Genomic DNA, 10,303 nt, shown 5'->3' with positions numbered 1-10,303 from the left:
CTAATCTAACCCAACCAACGGAAATACTCTAAGCATCGGCCGCTATAATTGGTGGTGTCCAATTAGGTCTGTGCGCATCTGGGACCCTCCCGTTTTTTCGTACTATGAATAGATCACAGGAAAATATTACAATAATCACAGAGATTACAATTTCTAGCCCGTGCGTTTTTTTTGTAAGGGTAAACTTAGTAAAAATAACTTTGAAATCATTCAATCACATTAATCAATATTAATTCAACTACACATTAATCAATATTAATTTATATGTTAAAAATCAATAATTTTTCTGAAAATGTTCTTTTTATTCTTTTGCAGATTGTAAATAAACTTCAATTCCATGAATAAATAAAAATTACTGGAAAATGGATTTATATGAAGAGGGCATTATCGAACAATATCAATGTATGCTAACTTAAAATTTGTAAAATCTGCTTTTCTTTGTTAGCTGTTTATTAAAAAGTAATAATATAAAAACGGAATATACATAAATAAAATTCAAATAATTGTATATGACTTTTATTGTAACCAAAGCTACATATCAGTCATTCATAACAAAAATAAAAATTTTATGTAAATTTTAACATAATCTTTGCCTTCAACGGTCATAGCTAGATCTTCGTGCTTGTATTGTTTGTGTGATTTTATCACAAAAAAATTTTTATTTTTGCTATAAATGAAAAATATGTACATTTTACAATAAAAGTCATGTATGCATACAATTATTTAAATTTTATTTATGTATATATTATGTTCTTATATTATTACTCTCTAATGAACAACTAACAAAAAATAGCAGAATTTACAAATTTTAAGTTAGCACAAATTGATGTTGTTCAATAATGTCCTTTTCATGTAAATACATTTTCCAGTAATTTTTATTTATTCTTGGAGTTGAAGTTTATCTACGATCTGGAAAAAAATAAAAAGAACATTTTCAGAGACATTATTGATTTTTAACATATAAAATAATATTGATTAATGTGTAGTATAGTTAAGTGATGTCAAAGTTATTTTTACTAAATTTATAATAAACAGAAATTATATATGATATGCTTAAAATATTATATGCTTTAATTTGTACCTAACAATTAATGATTGTTTTATTAATTTTGATTTGTTTCCGATATAATCACAAACTTTAGAATTGATTAATTAATTTTTACAAACAGAAATTTAAACAAAATTCAGTTTTAGACAAAAAATATTACAATAAATCTAAATTCAAATCATTCTTTTTAACTTTATTTCTGATTTTTTGTGTTATTATTTTAAAAAAATAGACTTACTTTTCAAGCATGTTTCTATGTCTTCACGTTTTCGTCATCAATCGGATTACATTTGAGACAGCGGGTGTTTACGATAACTAATCGGATCTCGGATTGGATTGAACAATGGTACTCAACGTAGGTATAGAAAATTTCCCTAGGCTAATCGGATTGACGATTGCTGTCTCAAATGTAATCCGATTGATGACGAAAGCGTGGAGACCGAGAAGCATGCTTGAAAAGTATCTTTATTTTTTTAAATAATAACACAAAAAATCAAAGATAAAGTTAAAAAGAATGATTTGAATTTAGATTTATTGTAATTTTTTTGTCTAAACATTGGATTTCGTTTAAATTTCTGTTTGTAAAAATTAATTAATCTATTCTAAAGTTTGTGGTTATATCGGAAACAAATCAAAATTAATAAAACAATTATTAATTATTAGGTACATATTAAAGCATATAATATTTCAAGCATATCATATAGAATTCCTGTTTATTATAAACTCAGTAAAAATAACTTTGAAATTATTCAACTACATTATACCCCACATAGCACGTAATATTGCAGTGATATCATAGCAATATCACTTTTACATTGCAATATTACAAATGAAATATTGCAGAAATATCACGAAATATTACTGTGATATCACAGTAATATCAAAATGTCCGCGAAAACGCATCACAGTAATATTACTGTGATATTTCATAGTAATATTACTGTGATATTTCACAATATTTCTGTGATGTTTATGTGATATTTAAATAATATTGCAAAAAATTAAATAAATAAATTATTTCAATTTATTTTATTTTTATTGTTATTCTTAATATTATTTTCATATCGTTACATGTAATATATATTAAACATAAAAAAAATAATTATATTTATTAAAACAGAATACAATAATGTAAACGTAATAAATGTTTAATTTACAAAAAAAATCTCTTGTATCCTTTTTCATTTTTGTTAAAAAAGATTCAATTTGAATTATAATTTTAATTTATGTTCAAGATTAAATAACAATACAAAATATTATTTACATGTAAAAATATAAAATTTTATATGGAACAGCGTTCCACACGTACCCCTTAAAAAAAAATTGATAAACTTGTTTCAATAAACTGATTACTGATCAGTAACTGACAAAATATAATCAGTTACTGATCAGTAATCAGTTTATTAAAACAAGTTTATCAACTTTTTTTTCAAGGGACGTTACATTGGAAAAAAATTAGAACAAGTATTCGTTTCCAAATTACAACAAGCAACAATTTTCTTTAAAATCTCACTGAAGTGTGAGCTAGTGAGTCGTGGTGAGTCGGCCCGGTCGGCCGCAGTGGCGTCTAGATATAACACCTGAGGCTGCACTTGACTCACGAGAAGGTCTCCAGCGGCGCGGCCACCTAGCGGTGGTGCCAGCACTCACTTGTTTGCGTGGAGTCTTATACACACGGCGGGACCGCATAGCGGCTGTGTACGCGCTCGCTTGTTTCGTCGTATGTTGTGACGGTCGGTGACCGAGCCGCAACATTATATACATACACCCAAGGACTTTGATTCTGTCCATGGGGAAATTTTTCAAACTGAAAAGTCGCTATCTTTCTACATACTTACAGTTTATGATTAACGTAACAACCAATAAGCTCTAGTTGTTTCATTAATCATGAACTGCGAGTATGTAGAAAGTGGTGACTTTTCAGTTTAGAAAATTTCCCCATGGACAGAATCAAACCGTTTGTTTTCTGTTCCTGAACTCTCTAAATAAGTGTACACTTAAAATGAAATAGATAGATGTTTCAAAGTTAGCGAAAGCAAGAAGGAACGTTCCAGTGCAGTCTAGTGCAGGAATAGAAAACAAGTCTTAAGTCCTTAGGTGTACAGTCGCTTTCATTATAGTTGCGACACTTTTTTTAGATGCATTTCTGAACGCGCAACTATAACGAGAGATGAGAACGACTGTAATTGCGGAGGTTAGCGCGAAATGTCAAACGTTGATATACAAGGTGTCACAAAGAAAATTTGGGTACCTTGGAGGAAATATAAGATAAGTATACTCGCAAATATTTTTCAAATAGAGTTTATAAAAAAATATTCGCACATTTTTCGTATAGGATCGGCTTTGGTCTAATTGAGCTTTATATATTCGTCATTACAGCAACGATGAGCTGAGATGCTTAGATGTAGTTAAATAAATTATAACTACAATAAATATAAAAAATTAAAATTTTAAATATTTGTTACAGTTATAAATATAATTTATTTAACTACATCTAAGCATCTCAGATCATCGTTGTTGTAACAACGAATTTATAAAGCTCAATTAGACCAAAGTTGATACGGAAAATGTGTTATTTATTAATTAAAGCTAACTTTTTCTTATTTTTAGAAGAAGTAGAAGATACAAGGATGATATTGAAAGAAAGGTAAATAAGATTTTAGTTTAATTACGTAAGACGTAAGAAAAATTTTGTAATAAATATACAATTTATTATTTGCATAGGTATCACTTTCTGGACCATTGATGCAACAAGCACGCAACATTTTGAAACAGATGGATGGTAAAGTGATGAAGAATGAATTTGATATTCAAATTCTTGATTTATTGGCGAGTTCTTGGCCAGACAGACCACCAGTTGAGAAAAGCTGGAACTATTGAAGGTAATATTATTTTAAAGTATGCGGCTCTTTATATTTTATTATAATATTTATCTATTGCATTATTTCTTAAAAGGATATGAAGACTGGTTTATTAGAAGAAGGGAAAGCTATCTTACTCACGAAAATGTCTTTGGAAGAAGGGAAGCCAGATCCTGTCACATAGAGGATAAAATATTCGTTGCACCACCGAACTTATGACAAGTGATTTATTTATTCCAATTATGTTTGTATCCATTGCTTGTGCGACAGCATTGAAAATATTACATTCTCCATGGAGGTAAAAAATGATTATTTCAGTGTAATTTTTAGCTTTATATATGTATACATAAATCTTTTCCATAACAATAACTGTATTACGTCCATTTGGTATTAAATCTCGCACATTGTTGAAGCCAAATTAATTCACCTAGAAACAACGCATGTATTAAGTTAGAAAAATATATATATATATTTTTTTTTTCTAACTTAATACATGCGTTGTTTCTAGGTGAATTAATTTGGCGTCAACAATGTGCGAGATTTAATACCAAATGGACGTAATAGTTATTGTTATGGAAAAGATTTATGTATATATATATAAAGCTAAAGATTACACTGAAATAATCATTTTTTACCTCCATGGAGAATGTAATATTTTCAATGCTGTCGCACAAGCAATGGGTGCAAACATAATTGGAATAAATAAATCACTTGTCATAAGTTCGCTGGTGCAACGAATATTTTATCCTCTATGTGACAGGATCTGGTTTCCCTTCTTCCAAAGACATTTTCGTGAGTAAGGTAGCTTTCCCTTCTTCTAATAAACCAGTCTTCATATCCTTTTAAGAAATAATGCAATAGATAAATATTATAATAAAATATAAAGAGCCGCATACTTTAAAATAATATTACCTTCAATAGTTCCAGCTTTTCTCAACTGGTGGTCTGTCTGGCCAAGAACTCGCCAATAAATCAAGAATTTGAATATCAAATTCATTCTTCATCACTTTACCATCCATCTGTTTCAAAATGTTGCGTGCTTGTTGCATCAATGGACCAGAAAGTGATACCTATGCAAATAATAAATTGTATATTTATTACAAAATTTTTCTTACGTCTTACGTAATTAAACTAAAATCTTATTTACCTTTCTTTCAATATCATTCTTGTATCTTCTACTTCTTCTAAAAATAAGAAAAAGTTAGCTTTAATTAATAAATACATTTCCGTATCGACTTTGGTCTAATTGAACTTTATAAATTCGTTGTTACAACAACGATGATCTGAGATGCTTAGATGTAGTTAAATAAATTATAATTATAACTGTAACAAATATTTAAAATTTTAATTTTTTATATTTATTGTAGTTATAATTTATTTAACTACATCTAAGCATCTCAGCTCATCGTTGCTGTAATGACGAATATGTAAAGCTCAATTAGACCAAAGCCGATCCTATACGAAAAATGTGCGAATATTTTTTTATAAACTCTATTTGAAAAATATTTGCGAGTATACTTATCTTATATTTCCTCCAAGGTGCCCAAATTTTCTTTGTGACACCTTGTATATCAACATTTGACATTTCGCGCTAACCTCCGCAATTACAGTCGTTCTCATCTCTTGTTATAGTTGCGCGTTCAGAAATGCATCCAAAAAAAAGTGTCGCAACTATAATGAAAACGACTGTACATACATATAATTAATGAACATTTTAAAATACCTAATTAATGATAGAATATATATAATCATATTTTTTAATAGAGTTGAAAAAAAAGTGAAATCTAAAGAAAAATTTGTTGGAAATTTAATATTTTAATTAACTTGAAAAACCTTTTACTGTGGTGTATAATAGTCTAATCAATATTAATGAATAAACTATTTCACAAAATAATGTACCGAGCAATAAATATTAAATGACGTAAAAATGTATATTTTTTTAAAAACTTCTTAATATACTTTGAAATATTTATTGCCAAGTGAATAATAAATGTGTATTAACAAAACTTTTTGTAAACATTTTTTTTTAAATTCCTCATGATAAAAATTTTTAAAAATTAAAATCAATTTTGTGCTCCTGTAAAAATTATAAATGACAATAAGATAAATACAAAGGTTTTTCTGTAATTTTTTAATAAAATCATTATTGATCGAGTTGTAAAGCAACAATTAAATTGATAGATTACATAGAAGAGCGTACATTATAGTTTATACATATATACAGTTTAAGGAATAAACTAAGTAAATATCTAAACTAATAATAAAGTTAATTAATTTTTTTTCTTAACATTTACTTTTATTCCACGAAAGGGCAAAGACATAATTATTTTATTTGTAAGTTGATTTCTTCTATAGGATACCGAAATTACCAAGAATATTAAGGATACTAAAAATATCGAAATTAATCAAAGAGATAGTGACGTTGCATTAATAAGACATAATAAAAACGTGGTTTGACATTACCTTGTTCTTTGAAATTAAATATTGCAACAATATATTGCAATGATATCATTGGAATATTTTAATGTTATTATCACTGTGTAATATCACAATAATATTTCTGTGATATTTCTGTGATATCAGTGGAATATTTCAATGTCATTATCACTGTGTAATATCACAGTAATATTTCTGTGATATTTCACAGTAATATGTAATATTTCTGTGATATTGCAATGATTCTGTGATATCACAGAAATATTACGTGCTATGTGGGACATTAATCAATATTAATTTATATGTTAAAAATCAATAATGTCTTTGAAAATGTTTTTTTTATTCTTTTCCAGATCGTAAATAAACTTCAACTCCAAGAATAAATAAAAATTACTGGAAAATGGATTGACATGAAAAGGGCATTATTGAACGTTATCAATTTGTGCTAACTTAAAATTTGTAAAATCTGCTATTCTTTGTTAGTTGTTCATTAGAGAGTAATAATATAAGAACGGAATATACATAAATAAAATTAAAATAATTGTATGCATATACGATGCGTATATTACATTTTTATATTATTACTCTCTAATAAACAACTAATAAAGAAAAGTAGATTTTACAAATTTTAAGTTAGCACAAATTGATATTGTTCAATAATGCCCTCTTCATATAAATCCATTTTCCAGTAATTTTTATTTATTCATGGAATTGAAGTTTATTTACGATCTGGAAAAGAATAAAAAGAACATTTTTAGAAACATTATTGATTTTTAACATATAAATTAATATTGATTAATGTATAATGTAGTTGAATAATTTCAAAGTTATGTTTACTAAGTTTATAATAAACAGGAATTCTATATGATATGCTTGAAATATTATATGCTTTAATATGTACCTAATAATTAATAATTGTTTTATTAATTTTGATTTGTTTCCGATATAACCACAAACCTTAGAATAGATTAATTAATTTTTACAAACAGAAATTTAAACGAAATCCAGTGTTTAGACAAAAAAATTACAATAAATCTAAATTCAAATCATTTTTTGTAACTTAATCTTTGATTTTTTGTGTTATTATTTAAAAAAATAAAAAGACTTACTTTTCAAGCATGCTTCTCGGTCTCCACGCTTTCGTCATCAATCGGATTACATTTGAGACAGCAATCGTCAATCCGATTAGCCTAGGGAAATTTTCTATACTTACGTTGAGTACCATTGTTCAATCCAATCCGAGATCCGATTAGTTATCGTAAACACTCGTGACATCAAAGTCACTGCAGTCGAAAACGCTATTACATTCAAATTTCAAATCTGTGGTAGTTGATAATATTCTTTCATTGTCCTAGTTTACACCGAGCACTTGATACGCGTACTAACTAGTAATTTTCTATTAAATTATCTTAATTTCGGAAATAAATTTGAAAAATAGTATATTAAGTTGGTACAATATGAATCGGAGATAATTAAATATATGTATTATGTATACACGCATTGTCGAAAGTAAGACAAATTAATAGAAAGTTACGAGTTAGTACGCGTATCAAGTACTCGGTGTAAACTAGGCCATTGTGTGCAAAGCCTTAAATTTTTTTCCGTGCGACAGAAGATTTCATTGGCCACGGTACTTCTTGCTGTGCAAACGCTGCTGCATCCAGTGTGCAGGAGGCATTACTGCAATCAAATTTCGACGATTGAAAACAAGTTTGAGATACTTGTCGTTGACGCCCTAATTGCTGGAAGTTGAACAAGTCGAAGAAATCACCGGCTGAATCAAGGAGGATCGGATGAATGGCTGAATTAATTAAAGTGTATCAGGCTTGTTGAATTTGCCAACTCGTAAGCTGAATTAGTGAGTCAAAGTGTTCTGACCGATATAATGTGTCGTTTCCGTATGTTCTGATTAATCGGATAGAGCAAAATTTGGTAGGCTTTTAAGAGTTGAACTAACGCGAATGCGAATGTTGTATCGAGATCTGTGAATTATCTTTCACAAGTATGGTAAGTCTTATTATTCAACCATAATTTCGAGCTTGACTTGCTTCTAAGAATTACAGCGTTTCCTTAGCGGTACCGAGTGTAGAAAGCATGCGAGAATACATGGGTTCTGATAATGATTTGGATTTCTGATCTTGAGTTAAAATGTTTTGAATTTTTCTAATTGATATTAATCACGCGTGTATACCGACTTGCGATCATCGATTCCAAATCAATATTTGACGTCTTGTACTATTTATTTTATTTATTTTACAGTCTGGAACACTGAAACCCTATTTGACAGCAGTCAGGCGTACGCTTACCGCCGCTATGTGCCTGGAGAACTTCTCCTCTCAAATTGTGGAAAAACATAACAAGCCAGAAGTAGAAGTAAGGGCGAGTAAAGAACTGCTTTTGACACCCATTTTGATCAGTAGAAATGATAAAGAGAAGGTCTTGATTGAATCCAGTATAAATAGTATGAGGATAAGCATTGCTGTAAAACAAGCTGATGATCTAGAAAAGATTCTTTGTCACAATTTTACAAGATTCATGACAATGAGAGCTGAACATTTTATGATTCTTAGAAGAAAACCAGTAGAGGTGAACACAACCATAAGTTTATTATTTGTAAATATTTAAGCTTTTATGTAATTTTTAATAATTATGCTATATAATTTATTTAGGGATACGACATTAGTTTTTTAATTACTAATATTCATGTAGAACAAATGTACAAACATAAGATAGTAGATTTTGTCATTCACTTTATGGAAGAAATTGATAGAGAAATCAGTGAAATGAAACTATCGGTTAATGCTAGAGCACGCATATGTGCAGAGGAATTCCTAAAAAGGGTGAGTATTATTTTTTTTTTATTTTTACTATCTATATCTACAGACTAGACCAAAATTATCAGGTACCTATATTTTTTTCGTTTATCTATAATTCTATTTATTATTTCATATTGTTTATTGGTATCATACATAAGTTTAAAGGGTTCTTGAAACAAAGGATAATTTACATTTTAATTTCTGTTTAAGTTTCTCCAGTTAAAAAAAAAAAAAAAAAAATAAAACCACGAGGTACCTAATATTTTTGGCTAAGACTACATTTTTAAATATTATTGTATTCACTTAATATTGGACTTTCTTTTCAGTTTTAATTCATTATTGGTCATTATGTATCTGTTGGAAGAATCATGGAATATGCATCGTTGGTATTGTTCAGAGGATCGTTGTACAACTTCTAGCAACTCGGATAAGATTAAGAGACATTTTTATAAAGTATCTAGTGACGTGTCCTCATCTACATGCCACTTAGATTGTTCCATATTAAATGGATCAGTGTATAAATCATTAACATTAATTTACTTTAAATCTTGTTATACGAAAATACAAACGATACTAAACGAAAATATCGTTATTTAAATTTTTGTGAGAAATTTTTTTTTATGTATTTGTTTAGTATAAGTCTGAAACCAATTGTTCGCATTCAATGAATTATGAAAAAAGTTAATAGTGTATCATAAGTAGTTCTAAGCAAAACCTCGAATTCAAGTATAAAAATTCTCTTTAGAATAAATCAGTTAATTTGGAATAATTCATTTTCCACTAATGTTACTAAAATAAAAGTTCTAAAAAGAAAATATAATTCTAAAAAGAATTAAGATTAGTCTATACTGGGTATCTCATTTTAATAGAAACATATTTTGAAAGCATTTAAAACAAAACGTTTAAGGTGAAAATCGAATAATCTTGATTGTCAAAAACATTACTCATGATCTTGTATATCATTTTATCCTGTTCACCATTTGAAACTTTTTTCTCAAATAGCTTGTTTTTAAGATATTTTACCGATATTTTTTCTTAATTTACACATGCGCACACACATCCATATACACATAGAAAGGGACATTTAAAGCGTTAAAAATTATTATAGCAAAAAATGTTCCAGACACAAGTGTGTTCTAAAG

At 28.1% G+C, this 10,303-nt stretch overlaps 1 protein-coding gene across 1 annotated transcript; it reads left to right on the top strand.

Annotated features, from left to right (window-relative positions):
- Positions 1-7,988: 7,988 nt before the first annotated feature.
- LOC105201503 (actin-related protein 2/3 complex subunit 4) lies at positions 7,989-9,927 on the top strand. Its single transcript, XM_011169531.3, has 4 exons — positions 7,989-8,352; positions 8,605-8,931; positions 9,015-9,185; positions 9,488-9,927. Exons 1-4 carry the CDS (start codon positions 8,350-8,352, stop codon positions 9,491-9,493), a joined length of 507 nt encoding a protein of 168 aa, XP_011167833.1. The 5' UTR covers positions 7,989-8,349; the 3' UTR covers positions 9,494-9,927.
- Positions 9,928-10,303: the final 376 nt, after the last annotated feature.

The sequence above is a fragment of the Solenopsis invicta genome, chromosome 8, assembly GCF_016802725.1.
Source record: "Solenopsis invicta isolate M01_SB chromosome 8, UNIL_Sinv_3.0, whole genome shotgun sequence".
In the NCBI taxonomy this organism is placed as follows: Eukaryota; Metazoa; Arthropoda; class Insecta; order Hymenoptera; family Formicidae; genus Solenopsis; species Solenopsis invicta.
This window is presented reverse-complemented; position numbering and strand designations above follow the sequence as displayed.

Excerpts from the sequence above, each read along its gene's own strand:
- LOC105201503 (XM_011169531.3), top strand. Across the intron at positions 8,932-9,014 it reads TTAGAAGAAAACCAGTAGAG|GGATACGACATTAGTTTTTT; the intron begins GTGAACACAACC and ends TAATTTATTTAG.